At 38.1% G+C, this 21,048-nt stretch overlaps 1 protein-coding gene and 1 non-coding gene across 2 annotated transcripts in view; one reads left to right on the forward strand and one right to left on the reverse strand.

The window, feature by feature from the left end:
- Positions 1–19,213, reverse strand: part of PBRM1 (polybromo 1) — a 159,019-nt gene extending 139,806 nt beyond the window's left edge. The window contains exons 1-4 of the mRNA XM_023512991.1: positions 19,097–19,213; positions 17,288–17,440; positions 15,700–15,797; positions 4,284–4,431 (exon numbers count right to left, since the gene is read on the reverse strand). Of these exons, the coding sequence (XP_023368759.1) occupies positions 4,284–4,431; positions 15,700–15,797; positions 17,288–17,440; positions 19,097–19,135 (438 nt within the window). The 5' untranslated portion in view covers positions 19,136–19,213. The remainder of the gene's footprint in view (positions 1–4,283; positions 4,432–15,699; positions 15,798–17,287; positions 17,441–19,096) is intronic.
- LOC111725166 lies at positions 13,207–13,313 on the forward strand. The gene has a single exon (XR_002773296.1). It is a non-coding gene; the product is annotated as a U6 spliceosomal RNA (small nuclear RNA).
- Positions 19,214–21,048: the final 1,835 nt, after the last annotated feature.

Here is a 21,048-nt window from a genome sequence, read left to right on the forward strand (position 1 = left end):
AAAAAAAAAAAAAAACCAGCCTCAGCAAGAGTAAGACCCTGTTTTGAATAAAAATAGAAAAATTAGATGGGCATTGAGCTAGTACCTAAAGTCCCAGCTACTTGGAAGGCTGAGGCAGGAAGATTGCTTAAGCCCAGGAATTTGAGTTGCTGTGAACTAGTCTGACACCATGGTAGTAAAGCCTCAGGCAACAGACTGGGACTCTGTCTCAAAAGAAAAAAAAAAGTAAAAACTGAATAGAATGATTTAACAGCAGATTTTGCCAAGAAATTTGGAAGAATAAAAAATTACCTAAAAATCAATAAATATACAAAATCCCAGAATATGCCAGGCACAGTGGCTCATGCCCATAATCCTAGCACTCTGGCAGGCTGAAGCGGGTAGATCGCTTGAATTCAGGAGTTTGAGACCAACCTGAGCCAGAGTGAAACCCCATCTCTAAAAAATAGCCAGGTGTTGTGGCAGGCACCTAATAGTCCCAGCTACTAGAAAGGCTGATACAAGAGGATCGCTAGAGCCCAAGAGTTTGAGGTTGCTGTGAGCTATGAACATCAGGGCACTCTACCAAGGGTGACAAAGCGAGATTCTTGTCTAAAAAAGAAAAATCAGGGAACATAAAAGGTTAAGAGAAAGGAAGACCCAAGGGAAGTCTAATACAATACCCAAACAGAGTTCTGCAAGGAAAAGAAAAGAGGGAATGGGGCAGAAGCAACATGAGAAGATGTAATGGCTGAGAACTCTCCAGAGCTGATGAGAAAGGAACACCAATCTAAGATTTAGGAGGTGCTACAATTCACAAATTCTATAAATAAAAATATATCCATATCTAAATATATTACAATAAAACTGTAGAACAGTGAAAGGAAAAAGAAGATACTAAAAATAGCCAGAAAGGACAGATAACCTTTACTTTTTTTTTTTTTTGAGACAGTCTCACTTTGTCATCCTTGGTAGAGTCCTGTAGCATCACAGCTCACAGCAATCTCCAGCTCTTGGGCTTAGGCAATTATCTTGCCTCAGCCTCCTGAGTAGCTGGGACTATAGGCACCCGTCACAATGCCTGGCTATTTTTTTGTTGCAGTTTGGCCAGGGCCACGTTTGAACCCACCACCCTGTGTATATGGGTCTGGCAACCTACTCACTGAGCTACAGGCATTGCCCAACAGATAACCTTTAAAGGAACAATTACACTCACGGATAAATGACTTCTCAATAAAGAATGAAGAATAAAGAAAGTAAAAATAAATGCTGACTATATAAAATAAAATTATATGGGATTGAAAATTGTCACAAAAGAACTAAAGGATACAACATCAGCATTATAAATAAGGAGAAGGATGATCAGATTTGAATTATCTTAAGCTCTTTGTATTGTTTGGAAGCAGGATTAAGATGATGATTAACTTCTGGTTCTGATAATTTAATCATGTCTATTAAAGTTTCTTGGAGAAGAACTAAAAAATTATCAACAGATCTTAAGACCTACAAATTTTATTTTTATTTATTTATTTTTCTTTGAGACAGAGTCTCATTATGCGCCCTTGGTAGAGTGCTGTGGTATCACAGCTCACAGCAACCTCAGACTATTGGGCTTAAGCGATTCTCTTGCATGAGCCTCCCAAGTAGCTAGGACTACAGGCGCCGGCCACAACACCCAGTTATTTTTGTTGTTGTAGTTGTCATTGTTGTTTATCAGGCCCAGGCAGGGTTCGAGCCCACCAGCCCTGGCGCCCTAAACCACTGAGCTAACCACTTTGGTACCAAGCCAAAACTTGCAAATTTTAGAGGGAACATATTAAAAACAAAATGAAATCAAAAGGAAGCAGAGAGAAAAAAATAAAAACATTCAAAAGTGAGATAAATAGAAAGTAGAAATTTAGATGGCAGGAATACATCCAAACATAATGGTAACTACAAGAACACTATAAAGAGTTGAAATGCTCCAGTTAAAAGGTAAAGATTATAAACTGAATTAACAGTTCACATATCTACTATTTTCAAGTTACATATCAACATTACAAGGATACTGAAAGCATAAGAAAGGAAAAAATATAAACTACAAAAAACAGTAAAACAGAGCTGGTGTAACTACATTAATATCAGACTTCAAATAAAAGGCACTACTAGCAATAAAGATGGCTATCACATAATGCTAAAAAGTTCAATTTACTAGGACAATAATTTTAAATTTGTATGTTCCTATTTGCCAAGTTTTAAAATATACAAAGCAGTAAATCAACAGAATTACATGGAGAAATAGACAAATATATCATCTGAGTAAGAGATTTTAAAACGCCTAATTCAGCAAGTGAATAGTTCATTTAGGTGTATCAGTAAGGATATAAAAGATTTTAGCAATACAATGAACAGAGTATGTGTCTAATAAAAACATGCAGAGCACTGTACTCCATGAATGGTACTCGTTATAGTCACAAAATTCATAGTGGCATTATTCATAGCAGCAAAAAGTAGAAACTAAATGTCCATCAACTAGGAAATGGATAAATGAAATGTGGTATGAGAGTAAACTCCCTATTATCCAGCAGCCAGAGGGATTGGTAGATTCCAGAGCAATGTAGATTCTGGTTGCTTAAGAGTTACTATTAAAAACAGGCCTAACTCTATACTCCATACTATACCATAAACTCTGTACTGACTTGATATTAATATTGAAATAAACTTAAGCAAACTTCACTTACTGTCACAGTTTTACTGTATTATAAAATGGCTTTGTAAGTGCAGTAAATTTTAGTTCAATCGCAGTCAATACACTTTTCAACTTCACTATTTTCTTTAACTTCAAGTAATACACATTAACAATTAAAAGTGCTACAGAAGAAATAAAGAGTTCATATAACATCAGGATCATTAGAGTCTGATGGACAGCATTAAGGGAAGTGGATATAAATGGTTCTGAATCTCCATCAGTAGAAGAAGCTACAATGGCAAAATTGTGCATTATCATTCTTGAAATATAAACAAATAACAGCTCACTTTGAGGCCCGATGCCTCTCAAACAATGTCAGGTTTTGCATGATGTGCAGCTGCATAACATGTTGAGTGAAGAGGTTGCTGTTCTGTAAAAGCTATTACAGTTTCAAATGCTGCAGTAGCTGCCTGCCAGGATGCATTTTCCACCTAACAGCTGTCCTCATCACTGTCTTCTTCCTCTGCAACTTTTTTTCCCCAGGATTCACAACAGCTTCTAAGAGGTCATCTGTATTTAGGGTATGAGTTACTAGAATAGCTTCATCCACAGCAAGCCAGTCGTGTGAGTTCATCTTGAGACATAGTCGTTTTGTTGTTAGCACAGCACAGTATAATGGCAGCAAAAGAAAAAAAGTCCATGCCCATTTGTGACTAGCCAGGAAAGCAGTAGAGATCTTAAACACGGACGTTTTGGGGTGCTGAGAACACACATGAACTGCAGAAATGATGCACGAAGCATTAACTTACTGACAGTTTAACCCTGATATTTTTAGGGGTGGTGCTGGGATGCATACTGGCTGCATTAAAAGCTTATACATAAGAGACAGAACTATAGAACTTTAAAAATATATAAGAATATTTTTATAACCTTTGGGCAAGAGGAATTTCTGATACAAGATACAAAGAATAAACCACAAAGTTAAATAAAGACTAATAAATTTGATTATACTAAAATAAAAAGCTAGGTTCATCAAAAGACACCATAAAAAGAATGAAAAGACAGAATAGGGCTGAGCGCCTGTAGCTCAGCAATCAGGGTGCCAGCCACATGCACTGGGGCTGGTGAGTTCATACCCCGCCCCAGTTTGCTAAACAAACAAACAAACAAAAAAAAAATAGCTGAGTTTTGTGGCAGGCACCTGTAGTCCTAGCTATGAGGGAGACCTGAGGTAAGAGAATCGCCTGAGCCCAAGAGTTTGAGGTTGCTGTGAGCTGCAACATCGCAGCACTCTACCAAAGACAACATAGTGAGACTCTGTTTCAAAGCAAACAAACAAAAGACACAATGGGAGAAGATATTTAAAACATAATCAAAAATATAAGATATTTAAAATTTTCCAGAAATAAATATGAAAATGATTAACGACCTAAGAGAAAAAAATGGGCAAAAGATGGGAATAAATACAGAATAAACAGGAATGGCTCAAAATCATATGAGCATTCAATCTCTTTACTGATAAGAAAAATGTGAATGCAAACCAGAGAGAAACCACTACTCACCTGCCAAACTGATAAATATTAAAAAGCTAGACAATTATCAAATTGGATTACTTCCCGAATTTGATGTTTCTTACCTTATAATAGGCTTTTGCATTGTTAAAAAGCAGCTGGAAGTCAGCAGTCAGCAGATTAACATCATCATATTCTTCCATTTTTAGTTTCTGTTGGATTTTCATCAAGTCAATGGGTTGAGAAACCACTTCGTAATAGTCTGGCTGATTTCTGTTACAATTAAATTTTTTTTTTAAAATGCTATCAATCCAATGCCTATAGTAAGTTATATTTCAAAACAATGATGTAATGTCTAACATTCCAAAGTGACAGAGCATTATTTAGAATCTGCCACCAGACTCCCTTCCATTATTGGAACTAAAAGAGAATAACAAAATCAAGATGTATACATTCCCTTTTCAAAATATATGCTAATAACATAAAAACTTAGATTAATATCTGTGATGGTCTTTTAGATGCTAATTATTTAAGGTTTAGGGCACAAGCACTAACCCCCTGCTAATGGTATCTTCTATAAATGAAGATGATTTACCTTTCATGGTATTCATAAACAGCTGAAAACAGATACATGTTTCAAATCTCCTTGATAAACTTACAAAATGAATTCTTTCTTCAGTCAGTGACTACAGAAACTTTTTCTGCCAAGTACTATCAAGTGCCTATTATATGTAGTGTATACTGCTTTAATATCATTACTAGGAGGAAGATGAGGCCGTTGACTTAAAGAGATTACCAAAGAGGAAATGACCTAAGATACATCTAAATATGACTGATTTAACAAAAAGGCATGCAAACAATAAACATAAAATTCAGAAAGGTAATTATGACAAAATCTTAAAATAAATTATGAAATTGCTTTCTTAAATTTCATACATAATTATAATGACAATTTATTAAGTTCCCAAGATAATTTCTTGGGTTCACAGGTATATTTATTATTCTTCTTGGCTCTTATCCAAAAGAGTTCCATAAGACAGCTAGACCTTCTGAAAAATGTGCCACTTTCTCATTCTCCCACAGTGGTAGGTATTTAGCTCCATTCTAGATGCATGAAAGATAGTTATTACAAAGAATATAACGGTCATTAAGGTTCTGATCTCTCTTGGGACCTTCACTGATATGTTATAGCCATTCTATTAGTATATATACTTATTTTTCACTTTTTATTCTGAGATAAAAGTTCTAAGAAGAATATTTTTTTCTCGGCTTGGCGCCTATAGCTCAACCGGCTAAGGCACCAGCCACGTACACCTAAGGTGGCGGGTTCGAATCCCCAGCCCGGACCCGCCAAACAACAATGACGGCTGCAACCAAAAAATGGCTGGGCGTTGTGGCGGGCGCCTGTGGTCCCAGCTACTTGGGAGGCGGAGGCAGGAGACTCGCTTGAGCCCAGGAGTTGAAGGTTGCTGTGAGCTGTAATGCCACGGCACTCTGCCCAGGGGGACAGCTTGAGGCTCTGTCTAAAAAAAAAAAAAAGAATATTTTTTTCTGAATTCATTCAAGTAAGCTGTAACATGATGTCCCATAATTCCTGATGGTTTAGTGTATGTTTTCTACAAATAAGGACCATAATTTAACCATCTTTATCAGTAAATAAACTTTGACACAGTACACATAACCCTTCAACAACACAGATTTGAACTGCCACTTACATGGGGATTTTTTTCAGCCAAACTCAGATCAAAAGTACAGTATTCAAGGGATGCTAAACCCACTTATAGGGAGTATTTGTGGATTTTGGCATTGGAGTGGGGGGTCCTGGTACCAATGTCCTGCATATACTACCGGGTGAATGTACAACTACCATCTAATCCTCAGACCCATTCATATTTTGTCACCTGTTCCAAAATTGTTCTTTATAGCCAAAGAATGAAGTCCAGAATCACACAATGCATTTAAATGTATTTCTTTAGTTTCCTTTTTTCTGAAATAGTTCCTCAGTCTTTGTCTTTCAAGATCTTAACACTTTTGAAGATTAAAGGTCAGTTATTTTGCACAGTGTCCCTCAATTTGGGTTTTTCTACTTTCTTGATGATTATGCTTCTTTAGCAGGACTATAACAGAAATGATGCTGTATTCATTTCACTGAATCTTACCAGGTACACATAGTTTTTGTTTTGTCCCATTGCTGAGACAAGGTTAATCTTTGGTCACTTGATTATGCTGGTGTCTGCGAGGCTTCTCTATTGACTAAGTTACTCTATCCCTCTTTGTACTTTGCGGGGAGAAACCTCCAGACTATGTAAAAGCTCATTCCTCATCAAACTTTCAATCTATCCATTTATTTATATCAATATGAACTCCTGAATTCCCACTTTACTGAATAGATTGACTATAAACTATTATGGCAATTACTATGCTGCTCAAATTGCTACAGTCTGGCCAGCAGCAGTTCTTTCAAGGTGGCTTCCATTTTCTATATCCTTCTGACATGTTCCCATCACACTGAGCACTTGCCTACTTCCTAGCACCGTAAGATGTTCCAGCCTCATCTTTCCCTGCCCCAACCCTGGAAATCAACTATTTCTCCATGCAACTCTGGTTCCTTTTATTGGTAAACGTTATGTAAAAATCAAGATCCGGTTTCTCTATGTGCTCATTTCTACTGCACTACTGTTGTTCCGAGGCTATCTCAAAGGACAAGGCTAGGGAATATACATACATCAAATCTGTATTTATTTCCATATCTACACATACTAGAAACCATTTATACACACCAATACTGACAATTCCAATTCAACACCAAAAGGTTCATTCCAGCTTTTTTGCTCCTTACTAGCACTCCCCTCCTCAGGAAGTAAGAAGACTGACTCCCATTATCTCTAACGTTTTTATAAATATGATTGGTCTCCTGTATATAACCAATCTCCTTTTGCTGCTATCCTACCTCTCCTCACTAGCTCAAGTTCTAACCTTCCCTCATGCTAGGCCATACCCTATGTGGACTCCATTTAGGTTCTGACATCCCTTGACAAACTTCTGCCACCCCCCTCAAACATGGACATCCCCTTTGCTCCACTGAAGCCCCACCACTTTGTGCTAGGAAGCCAACCTACATGAACACCCTCATTACCATGCTCAGGCTGACACCCTACGTCTGTCCACTTCCCCCATGTATTTCCAAAGATCCTTCCTCCCATCCCCACCCCATTCCCTTATGCATATGCCTACCTTGCTCAGTCTCATCTAATAACTTTTTTTTTTTTGTAGGAAAAGTTTTTATTGGTGGGGAGCAGAGCAGCACCAAGGAGAAGAGAAAAGAGGGGAGAGAGATAAGGAGAGAGTGGGGAAGAGAAGAGAGAGAGAGAGTAGAGTGAGGGGGAAGACAGAGGAGAGAGAAGGAAGGCAGAGGGAGGTGAGAGAGAGAGAGAGAGCCTCATCTAATAACTTATTGACCGAATTATTCAGGAAGGGAAGAGAAAGAATATATTTAATTTTTAAAAACCCATGTCACTACTTACAATTTTAATGAACTATAAAATTAAGTAAGAGGGGATAAAAGGAGAATTCCATCTGTTAGAGAAAGATAAGAATATAAAGGTCTCAATGGGTGACAGTGAAGGCCCATCATGGCTTAATATTGATGCAGTTGGTGGCACCAAGTGATTTTGTCAGAGCGAATATTAGGACTTGGCTAACTTAATATCCAAGATACCCCTGTCTATTTGGGCCTACTGTACCATAGTCCACTGTTCCTTGCTGAGGGAGGACCTCAGCAGTTGCTCAAGCTTGGGCAATTATATGAACTAAATGAAGACATGTGCCTAGAGAAGACACAATGCACTGATTCACTGCTACAATGCTCCTGAGAAGCATTTTCAGAATTACTATATAGACAAAAGGATGATCAAGAATCCACTATCCTACTCTATATAAAATGGACAAAACATGTCCTCTACTTTCAAAATGAAATAGTTCTGCTTTTTTTCAATTTAAATCACATTCTTCCAGATTTCTCTATGTACAAGTATATGCAAATCAAATTTAATATTATCAGGATTGTGTAGTATACGTTCTTTCAAAAGTTTTTCTCTTTCAACAATAGCTGAAGGCACACTGCCACAATTTGGCTGTGGAATAGCCAATGCCTGATTAAAGTTATAACCAGAAGAGTGATTAACAATAGCCCTGATAAACAGACCATGCTGGCTACCCCCCAGCTCATTCTGCCTTCTTCCCAGGATGACAGCACGCTAAGCTGCTGCATATTCTCAGCCAGGTTTTGTGGCATACACTTGTAGTTCTGGCTATTCAGGTGACTGTGGTTAAAGATCTCGTGAGCCTAGAAATTTGCCTGGGCAACAAAACAAGACTGCCTCTTAAAAAACAGCAATAACAACAGAATCTTTTTATTTTTATTTTTTTGAGACAGAGTTTCACTCTGAATCCCAGGTGAGACTGTCATGGTGTCATAACTCACAGCAAACTCAAATTCTTGGGCTTAAGCCATCCGCTTGCTTCAGCCTCCCAAGTAGCTGGACTACAGGCACCCACCACAACACCCAGCTTTAATTTTTCTACTTTTGGTAGATATAAGGTCTGGCTCTTGCTCAGGCTGATTTCAACCTCCTAAGCTCAGGCAACCCATTCACTTCAGCCTCCCAGAGTGCTAAGATTATAGGCATGAGCCACGGAACCTGGCCAACAAAAGAAATCTCAAAGACCATATTCTCAATAGAGAACCAAGAGATGAACCCCACTACTTATCGCCATTTGATCTTCGATAAGCCTATCAAAAACATTCAGTGGTGGAAAGACTCCCTATTTAACGAATGGTGCTGGGTAAACTGGATGGCATCCTGTATAAGACTGAAACTGGATCCCCACCTTTCACCATTAACAAAAATTGATTCTCACTGGATAAAAGATTTGAACTTAAGACATGAAACTATCAAAATACTAGAAGAGAGTCCAGGGAAAACACTTGAAGAAATCAGCCTGGGAGAGTATTTTATGAGGAGAATCCCCCCACCCCCCCACCCCAGGCAATTGAAGCAACATCAAAAATCCATTACTGGGATCTGATCAAACTAAAAAGCTTTTTGCACAGCCAAGAGCACAGTAAGTAAAGCAAACAGACAACCTTCAGAATGGGAGAAGATTTTTGCAGATTATGCTTCTGACAAAGGTCTGACAACTAGAATCTACAGAGAACTCAAACTAATCAATAAGAAAAGAATAAATAACTCAATTTCTATGTGGGCAAGGGACGAACAAAAACTTCTCTGATGAAAATAGGGGCATGACCTACAAACACATGAAAAAAATGCTCATTCTTAATCATCAGAGAAGTGCAAATCAAAACTACTTTAAGATGTCATCTAACTCCAGTTAAGATTAGCCCACATCACAAAATCCCAAAACTACAGATATTGGTGTGGATGTGGAGAGAAGGGAACACTTCTACACTGCTGGGGGAAATGCAAGCTAATATGACCTTTTTGGAAAGAAGTTTGGAACACTCAGGAACTAAAAGTAGATCTACCCTTTGATCCTGCAATTCCTCTACTCGATATATACCCAGATGATCAAAAATTATTTTACAACAAAGACATTTGCACCAGAATGTTTACTGCAGCCCAATTCATGATAGCCAAGACATGGAAACAGCCCAAGTGCCCACTGACCCATGAATGGTTACCAATGGGGGGTATATGTACGCCATAAAATACTATCCAGCCATAAAAAAGGAGACTTTACATCTTTTATGTTTACCTGGATGGAGCTGGAACATATTGTTCTTAGTAAAGTATCTCAAGAATGGAAAAAAAAGTATCCAATGTACTCAATACTACTATGAAATCAATTTATGACCACCTACATACTCATATGAATGGCAAAACATAACTATAGTCCAGAAAGTAGAAAGGAAGAAGAGAGAGAGGGGAGGGGAGGGGAGATATAGAAGTGAGGAGGGTATTCGGGGGGACCTCACCTAACGTGCATGATTCAATGGTACACTATAAAACTATTAAGAAATGAGTATAATTGTGATGGATGTGTTAGTTCAATGTAAACATTTCACATTGTATACTGAAGCAGTACCCTGAACCCCATAAATGCATCAATGTACAAAGTTATGATTTAATAAAAAAAAAAAATTAAAAAAAAAATAGACCATATTCTCCAGCCTTGCTACAGCTAGGTTTTGGCATGCCATGTCCAAGTCACATCCTTACCAAGTCTTCTTTTTCCTAGTGGCTGGAAGGTAGTTGTAGTGAGTCATTTCAGACCATGCAGAAAAGGGTGATACTACAAGGACCCAGAATAAAGTGACAGATAGTATTTGGGCACTGAGGACTTCATAGAACAGGACTTTTACATAACAGAAAAAACTTCTCTCATTTTAGCCACTGCTAATTTGGATGTCCTAGTACAAGCAGTTTAACATACTAACCCTGACAAAGTATCAAAAAGAGATTCACAGCCGGGCATGGGGGCTCATGCCTATAATCCCAGCACTAGGAAGGCTGAGATGGGTGACTTGCCTGAGCTCACGAGTTCTAGACCAACCTGAGCAAGACTGAGACACCGTCTCTAAAAAAAAAAGAAAGAAAGAAAACAGCTAAGCACTATGGCGGGTGCCTATAGTCCCAGCTACCTGGGAGACTGAGGCAAGAGAATCACTTGAGCCCAAGAATTTGAGGTTGCTGTGAGCTAAGATGCCATGGCAGTCTACCAAGGGTGACCAAGTGAGACTCTGTCTCCAAAAAAAAGAGATTCACAATTGCGTAGCTCTGAGCTACTTCCTATAAACACTTGAGAAAACATGTGCATTCCGCAAGGGTCTGACAGGCCCTCAGACACCTTGAAGTTGCAATATGACAGTGCTCCAAGACTTACACATATCTTTCTGACCCCTAGCACTAGCTTGCTGGTGAAAAACACTCAGCAGAGACATGGTACCCTTTCTATGAGGGGTTTTGTATACTTCAGTATGCTACTGATGCTCCCTTATAACACATAATAGTTAAGAGTATATAGGTCAGAATAACTTAAATCTGAACTTGTAACAGTTCTAAAAATTTGTGTAAGTTCTCATCTATAAACTGTGATAATACCACTTAAGTTTAGACAAGATATAATCTGTAAAGTGCGTGGCACTGTGTCAAGGATAGGGTAAGCTTTAATATGTGCTTTTATTATCTTATGCTAATTAAAGAATGACTTTTAGAAGACTATTATTGATTGACAAACTGATTCAAATATGAAGACGGTTACCTCATTCTCTTCCAGGCCGGGCACAGTGGCTCATGCCTATAACCCTAGCACTCTGGGAGGCCAAGATGGGTGGACTGCTTTAGCTCACAAGTTCAAGACCAGCCTGAGCAAATGCGAGACCCCGTCTCTACTAAAAATAAAAAACTGAGGCAAGAGGATAGCTTGAGCCCAAGAGTTGGAGGTTGCTGTGAGCTATGCCACAGCACTCTACCCAGGGTGACAGCTTGAGACACTGTCTCAAAAATGAAAGAATGAATGAATAAAAACAGCTCTTCCTTTTTGGCCATCACTAATTAAACGGCTCTCCTGACTTGAGACAGTGACACTGCATCTCCCTCAAAGTTCTCTTTGAGGTCAGAAATTTGCCCTCAGTTCAAGTTAGAGCTTGTCAGATACCCATTACAGGATCAACGATCATGAATAGATCTAAATTTTTTGTTAACTTGCTGTATTAGTTGTCTATAACTGCTGTAACAAATTATTAAAAACTTACAAGCTTGAAAGAACACCAATTTATTACTTAGTTCTAGAAATCAGAAGTTCAGAATGGGTCTCCCTGGTTTAAAATCAAGGTATTAGGAGGGATGAATGCCTTTTGGAGGTTTTAGTGGAGATCTGTTTCCTTGCTTTTTCCAGCTTCTAGAGTGGCTTGCATTCCTTGGTTTATTGTTCCCTTCCTTGATCTTCAAAGTTAGCAGGATAGCATCTTCGCATCTCTCTCCAACTGAATCTCTTTCTTCCCCATTTAAGGACCCTTATGATTATGATTACATTAGGCCCATGTAGATAATCCCAGATAATTTCTCCAACTCAAGGTCAACTAATTAGTAAACTTAATTTCCCTCTGTCACGTAACCCAACAAATTTACAGGTTCCAGAGATTAGAACATGGGCATTTTTTGGCCAGTGTTCTGTCTTACAACATTAACGTACATTTTCAGAACAGAATACTTCAACTGCCAAGATTTTGAAGGAAATACAGATGATATTTTGAAAGCAAGAGAGGAAGAATGCTCTAGTTAGGGGGAACACAGACCGCATAGGAAGGTGTGTGCAAAATGCTTCTCTGTGCATTTTTAAAAATTGATCTCTTTTAACTATGACTGCAACAACTTCACTGCTATTTAAAAGATTTAAATAATTTTTTAAAATATTCTTCACTGTCAAGGAACTAGGGAAAGAAAAACAAATAAACCCATAGCTAACAGAAGGAAGAAAATAATAGAGCAGTGTTAAACAAAATACAAAAGTGTAAAACAACATAAAAAAATTAACAAAACTAAGAGATGGGTTTTTGAAAAGATCAACGAAACTTACAAATCCTTAGCTAGATTAATGAAGAAAAAAGACGATTCAATAACTAAAATCAAAAATAGAAGAGGGGATATTACAACAGATGTCACAGAAATAAAAAGGGTTATGAAAAAGTGCTATGAAAAATTATAAGCCAACAAATCGGATAATCTAGAAGAAATGGATAATTTCCTAGAAACACACAACCTACCAAGATTGCAAATGAAGAAAAAGAAAACCTGAATAAACCTATAACTAGTAAGAAGACTAAGTAATCAAAAATCTCCCCCCAAAAAGTGAGTGAATTCTACCATTTAAAGAACTAGCACTAATCTTCTCAAACTTTTCCAAAAATTGAAGAGACATCATTTCCTACTTCATTCTATGGGGCTAGCATTGCCCTAATATCAAAACCAGACAAAGACATGAAAAGAAAACTATAAATCAATATTCCTTAAGAACACTGATGCAGTGCTCACTTTGGCAGCACATAGACTAAAATTGGAACGATACAGAGAAGATTAGCATGGCTCCTGCACAAGGATGACACGCAAATTCGTGAAGCATGCCATATTTTTCGGTGCATCTTACAAGGGTACATGTGAAATTTACTAAGTGTAGAATATAAATGTCTAAACACAATAACTAAGAAAATGCCGTGAAGGCTATGTTAACCAGTTTGATGAAAATATTTAAAATTGTATATAAAACCAGCATATTTTACCCCATGATTACATTAATGTACACAGCTATGATTTAATTATTAAAGAGAACTCTGATGCAAAAATCCTCAATAAAATATTAACAAACTGAATTCAACGGCATATTAAAAGGTATTTATTCAGTGAACAATGTTGAATAGAAGTAGCAAGAGTAGCATCACTGTCTTCTTCCTGATCTTAGATGGAAACCTTTTAGTTTTTTAGCATTGAATATGAAGTTTGCCACAGGCTTTTCATATACGAACTATTATACTGAGTTATGTTCCTTCTATTTCTAGTCTGCTGCTTTTATCATGAAAGGGTGTGGAACTTTGTCAAATGCTTTTTCTACATCAACTGAGATGACTATTTAGTTGTTTTTCTTTATTCTGTTAATGTGGCATATCATACAGATAAACTTTTGTATATTAAACTATCCTTGTATTCCAAGAATAAATACGAAAAGGAAATTAAGAAAACAACTCCACTGCCAGGTGTGGTGCCTCACACCTACAATCCTAGCGTATTGGGAGGCTGAGGCAAGTGGACTGCTTGAGCTCAGGAGTTTGAGACCAGCCTAAGCTAGAGTAAGACCCTGTCTCTATTCAAAGTAGAAAAACCAACCAGGCATCATGGCAGGTACCTGAAGTCTCAGCTACTTCGGAGGCTGAGGCAAGAGTTGATGTTGAACCCAACAGTTTGAGATTTGCTGTGAAGTATGACACCACAGCACTCTACTGAGGGCAACTCTGCCTCCAAAAAAAAAAAAGAAAATGTGATATACACACATAATGGAATATTATTCAGCCTTAAAAAGGAAGGAAATTCTGGCACATAATAAACATGCATGAACAATCTTGAGAGAATTATGAATTATGCTGAGTGAAATAAGACAATTTCAAAACTACAATTATGATTCCACTTATACAAGATATCTAAGGTAGTCAAATTCATAGAAACAGAAAGTAGAATGGTGGTCACCAGGGCCAGAAAAAGAAAGAAATGAAGAGTAGTTTTTTTTTTTTGTAGAGATAGAGTCTCACTTTGTCGCCCTTGGTAGAGTGCCATGGCGTCATCACACAGCTCACAGCAACCTCCAACTCCTGGGCCTAGGCGATTCTCTTGCCTCAGCTCCCAAGTAGCTGGGACTACAGGCGTCTGCCACAATGCCCAGCTATTTTTATTGTTGTTGCAGTTTGGCAGGGGCCAGGTTTGAACCCGCCACCCTCGGTATATGGGGCCGGCACCCCATCCACTGAGCCACAGGTGCCACCTGATGAAGAGTAGTTTAATAAGTACAGAGTTTCAGTTTTGAAATATGAAAAAGTTCTAGAGCCTGTAGGATAATGTTAATGTACATAATACTTAATGAACTGTACATACAGAATGATTAGAATTATAAATTTTATGTTCTGTGTTCTTTACCACAATTAAATTTGGGTTTTTCTTTTAGACAGGGTTTCACTATGCTGTTCGGGGTGGCCTCAAACTCCAATGTTCAAGCAATCCTCCCACCCTAGTCCAAAACAGCTGAGACTACACATGTACATCACAATGCCTGGCTCAAAAATTTTTAATTAAAACAAATTTACCACATTTTGACAAATAAGACTAAAATTGGACCCCCATATCATTTAAGCCATTCCTGCCAAAGAAAAATTCAATTGCCAGGTGGCCCCTGTGGCTCAAAGGAATGGGGTACCAGCCCCATATACCAGAGGTGGTGTGTTCAAACCTAGCCCCGGTCAAAAACTGCACAAAAAAACAAAAAGCAAAAAACAACTCAATTGCCTGGCCTGGCACCCATAGCACAGTGGTTACAGCACCAAGAGGGTGGCAGGTTCAAACTCAGCCTGGGCAAGCTAAAACAATAATGACAACTGCAACAAAAAATAGCCAGGCATTGTGGTGGGCACCTGTAGTCCCAACTACTTGGGAGGCTGAGGCAAAAGAATCGCTTAAACCCAAGAGTTTGAGGTTGCTGTGAGCTATGACACCATGGCACTCTACCGAGGATGACATAGTGAGACTCTGTCTCAAAAAAATAAATAAATAAAAATAAAAAAATATACATAAATTTAAAAAAAAAAGAAAGAAAAACTCAATTGCCAAATACTTTAAACAGGGAGCATGAACCAAATCTCTCCCAATGTACTGGCCTGCTTCCAACTCACCTTCGCAAAGAAAAACTCAATTGCCAAATACTTTAAACATGGAGCATGAACCAAATCTCTCCCAATGTACTGGCCTGCTTCCAACTCACCTTCGCTTTGGTGCCCTAATGAAGAGCTCACAGAGTAGTCTGCCCTGCTCATCCTTATAGTCTCGGATGGTGTTGTAGAGTTCATGGCACACAGCAATCTACACATAGGAAAAGTAAAAAAGTCACCAAAAAAGTAAACAGAAAACCAGTGCAGGCTTAAGGACTATCTATTATATCTACTATTCTTTAATACAAACATACAAACACATCCAAAAAAGGCAAACAGAGGAGAAAAAAAAAGTGAATTCCCAAATCAACACATAAGAACCCAAGCCTGAAACATGTCAATGGTATCTGTCCTTTAAAATGATCTAACTGGGCAACACCTGTGGTTCAAAAGGGTAGGGCACCGGTCCCATATGCCGGAGGTGGTGGGTTCAAACCCAGCCTCGGCCAAAAAATTAAAAAATAAAACCCACAGAAAAAAATAAATTAAAAAAATAAAATAAAATGATCTAACTGAGGGGCGGCGCCTGTGGCTCAAAGGAGTAAGGCGGACCCATATGCTGGAGTTCAAACCCAGCCCCGGCCAAAAAAACTGCAAATAAATAAATAAAATGATCTAACTGATTATGTTTTTGGTATCTTTCATCAGATTTATACTATTTGTGATTTTTTTCTTTTGTTTTATTATTTTTTTTAGAGGCAGAGTCTTACTTTGCTGCCCTCGGTAGAGTGCTGTAGCATCACAGCTCACAGCAATCTCCAACTCCTGGGCTTTGGTGATTCTCTTGCCTCAGCCAAGAGGCAAGTAGCTGGGACTACAGGTGCCTGCCACAACGCCCAGCTATTTTTTGTTGCAATTTGGCCAGGGATGGGCTTGAACCTGCCACCTCGGGATATGGGGCCAGCGCCCTACTCAGTGAGCCACAGGCGCTGCCCAGGATTTTTTCTTTTAAACTAAGTTACTTCACAATGTTGATAAGTGATCCAACAGAAGGTTTCTCACTACACAGAGAATAAAATCTAAATTCCTAACATTGCTTACAAAAGCTCTACCTAATCAGGTTGGTTGGAGCTCATTAGTTTTCTTCTCTCTCCTGACCATGTGTCTATAATCATGACATGTCAAACCTATCCCTTAGCTAGCCCCTCTGCTTGAAACTGGGGCTTTGCAAGATAGATGCCTTCTTATCAGAGAATTTTCCAGAAGATTCAGGCCAAAAACAAATCAAATCAAATCACACAAACTTCTCTTCATAGTACTTATTATTAGCTAAGAATGTTTTATTCTGTATTTGTTCACTTATTTACACTCTACTTCCCCCACACTGGAATATAAGCTCCATGCGAAAAACAGACATACATCATACATTGCTATATCCCAACCACGACAGGCACACAATTATTTAATGAATGAATATATTATGAAACATGCTGATATTCTTCATTATTTCAAAATATTAACTTATACTACTACTGTAAGACTTTTGACTAAATACTTTTGACCAAACACACACTTTTCATAAATGAAAGATTAAGACTATTAAGCTAGAGAAAAAGTAGAGAGGCTTTGCATCCTCATCATTTCACCATTAAAGGAAGGGTGGGAAAAGCAGGCAGAAACCATGTAATCCAAGTTACTCACAGGGTCAACAGTTGGAAGATTAGAAAGTCTCCTCCTTTTCCTGCTTGGGCCTGGTGTAGACACAGAATGGTGCCCATCATCAAAGTCACCACTGACACTGCTAGAAGGGGAGGTAGCTCTTCTTCTCTTGGAACCCATGGAATCCAACTTCTTCTATAAGAAATAATTAGCCACGTTCTTATAATTAAATTTAGACTCTGTCACAAAGCCCTCAGCTGGTCACTTGCCACCAAACTTCTGGCTCACATAAGAGGATATCTTAACTTGTTGCAAAGGAGTTTAACTAACTATAAGTATTTTTTAAGTTAAGTTCTGGTACTTGTTGCTCTAGTCTTTTCATTTACCAGAATGCTACAATGCTTTCAGCTTTGATCAGACAAAAGTGTACTCGTATGTATCAACAATTTTGAATAACTCAATCATTTCTGGCTCCAAATTTACTCTGGACTGCAAGTTCCCAGCCCGTGTGTAGTAGTATACCAATATGCTGGAGGTACTGATCTCTCAGCCCCTGAGGCAATCAGGCAGGAATGGGAGACAGAGGTCTCTGGAGTGAGCAGCCTCATCTGCCTTTCCATGTACCTTATAATTAGTGACCTTTTTCCAGGAGGGCCATAATGTGGAAAAGAGCAAGAAGCAGTGTGTAAGACAAATGAGTAGTGGAAAAAAAGTAAAGAGGCAGAGGATATTTAGCCTATTAGCATTTTAGACGTACCCTAAAATTAATACCCTAAAAATGCATTTTCTCTATTTATTAAAGCAGGATCCATAAGACATATTCCTGGAAAACATTTAATGACACTTGCCATATATAGGCAGAAATAGCTAAACTGTCCTTTGAAAGTCTTCTGTTAATCCAAACTACTTCATTTGCAATTGTATGATATACTCTATTCCCCATCACTTTTGAAATCTTAGCTTTAAGCCTCAGTAGATAATGTGAAAGAGCACTTCGTGACATGAACTTTTTAGATCTAGAGCTTGCATGGCTGTTTAGAAACACATAAATGTTTTCTCAGTTTTGGGGCAGCTACTAAGTAATCTTAACTTTCCAAATATATGCATTTGACAATAACACAAGAAATGGAACCACTGAAATGATCTACTACAGATACAAAGGGTATATACCCAAGAAAAGTCCTGCAATGTTTATGTGATTGAATATCAGTATACTGTGATTTCAAAGGCCATTTTCTAAAGTTAAAAGAGAAAATAAATAAAGCTAAAAGAAAAAATAGATCCCAGTTTCTCTCACTAATATTCAATTTCAGGAAAGTGAGACACCAGTAGCTGAATGATTAGGAACAGTAGAGTACTGGTTGCCAACAGTATGGAGAGGGATCTCCAGGAAACAGAAAACAGGGCCAAAACAAGCAAATAAAACATCCTGGTAAGTAACCAAGAAACAAGAGGAAACTCCTATTTCTTTCTCCAAACTAAAGTACACTGGTGCTTTAAAACAGAAATCTACCAGATGTTTCTTCTTCTAAGGTTTTGGTTTATTACACAGTATATTAGTTTGAACTTGGCTAAAAGTAGCTAAAACCTTCAAAAGGCTTAGGCCAAAATTTAACCAAATGTTGTTGCTTTTTATTAATTTTCTTAAAAGCTGATAAACTGACTTTGATTCACTAAGATAAAAAAAGTTAAGGATCTTTTGTAAACAATCTATGACAAGGACACAATTGAATTTGATGAACATCAGAGGGAGTCTCATGGAAAGGATAACAAAAATTTAAGATGGAAGGGAAAAGGCAAGGAAGGACAGAAAAGGGAAAGGGTAGATAATCAGTAATTTACCAGCTTTACCAGAGCACAACCAGCGCCTCGAAAAGCCAGTCTCCTCATTATGTCTGAAGGCCAAGTGAAGCCAGTGGGAGAAGGCAGGGCTATAGAAGTGCTGATTCAGTGTTAGTATATTCAAAACTGAAAAAGAACAAGGCAGAGAAAGGGAAAATAGAAAAGAAGGGTCAGAAGGAGTAAAAATGAGTACGGATAGAAACATTCAAATAGAACTGCTAAAGAAAGATAAGAAAACGAGAGAAAAATAGGCATATCAGTTCTCTTGCACCTATCAAACAAACTGCTGCAAAGGCTCAGGCACTAACAGGACCTGGCATTTCTTCCATTTTAAAACCAAATGCTTTCATATGTTTAAAGATGTCTCACTGAGGTTCCCCTTTACTCACATGGAATGACTGTCAATTCCAGGAATGAAGCATGCCTGCCCAATTGTCCCCTAGTCAATAAGAGCAGAGTTCAATCACAGAGCTGGAATAGAGAGTAAATACATGTGGGAGGCTCACATGTGACACCAAGTGTTGGCAAGCTGGAACAAACCGAGAATGGCTCATATGAGCAAAGAATCTGGAAAACTTCGCTGCACCCCACCCCACCCCACCCCCCGCCATAATTCAGAGAAAGACAACATTTCTGTACAAAAGTCCTATCTGCATTGGGAAGACATCATATGTAAATCTGACAAGTGTTAAAAAAACAAAATGCCTTCAACCATTTTGGCAGGAGCTCAAAATTACTTTTATAAGTAATCTGCTGCAAATCAAATGACAAAAAATGTAAAATATCATCATGTGTGATTATGTAGTTGAGATGCTATAATATCCCAAAATCCTTGGATCATTACTTTGATAAGAAATAGATGCAACTTATGGATAATTTTCAAGTTTTTTTTTTTTTTTATCCAAAGAACACATTTTAAAACATACGTTGAAAGGTTGGCAAGAAAGTCAATGTTGTGAGGTGGGAGAACCAATGTGACCTACACTTGCTCTTAAGACCAAAATAGGAGTCCCAGCTCTTCAACTTCTAATTATCTGTTTGATGTTGCCTGTACCTCTCAGATGTTTCTTCATCTCTAAAATGAGATAGCAAAGTGTACCTAAATTCTTTGGGTCTCTGTGACAATGAAATAAGACCATGTGCATGGAATCACTTTGAAATTTATAAGTACAACTCACTCTAGGACTGCATGCTCCCTGGGCACAGGAACAACATCTTACTAATTTTATTACCCCTGTCTTATAGAATAGCGTTTGGTATAGGCTGGGTGCTTAATTTACCTTTTTAATAAATGTATTAAAAGTGCATATAAGTGTAACCTTTAAAAAAAGTTTATTGGTGTAGTTCAAAAGGCCTATAAGCAGCCTTTCAGCATCTTTTTCACATGAAGAAGAAAGAAACAGATTCTGTAATTCTTTTCAGGTTTTAAAATTATAGTCACAAGTTCAAAAGTCTGACAACCAGTAATAATTTTTTTTTCTTTTGTAGAGACAGAGGCTCACTTTATCACCCTCAGTAGAGGGCTGTGGCATCACAGCTCACAGCACCCTCCAACTCCTGGGCTTAGGCAATTCTCTTGCCTCAGCTTCCCAAGTAGTTGGGACTATGGGTGCCCATCACAACACCTGGCTATTTTTTGCTGTAGTTTGGCTGGGGCCGGGTTCAAACCCGCCACCCTCAGTATATGGGGCTGGTGCCCTACCCACTGAACCACAGGCGCCGCCCCAACCAGTAATAATTTACAGTGAACAGTAAAGAACACATTATAATGTGCAACTGGGAGAATATTTACTCAAACATAGACAAATGTTTTGACGGTTAGTACTTCGCTGTATTTCTACTGATATTTAATATTATAATACATGCTTAAAACAAAAATATCGGAAAACAGAAGACACAAAGAAAAAAACAAAGCACCTATTATCCTGTTCCCAGAGAACAATAACCCTTAATGTTGGTGT

The sequence above is a fragment of the Otolemur garnettii genome, unplaced genomic scaffold, assembly GCF_000181295.1.
Source record: "Otolemur garnettii isolate 467f Iridium unplaced genomic scaffold, OtoGar3 scaffold00032, whole genome shotgun sequence".
NCBI classification, from domain to species: domain Eukaryota; kingdom Metazoa; phylum Chordata; class Mammalia; order Primates; family Galagidae; genus Otolemur; species Otolemur garnettii.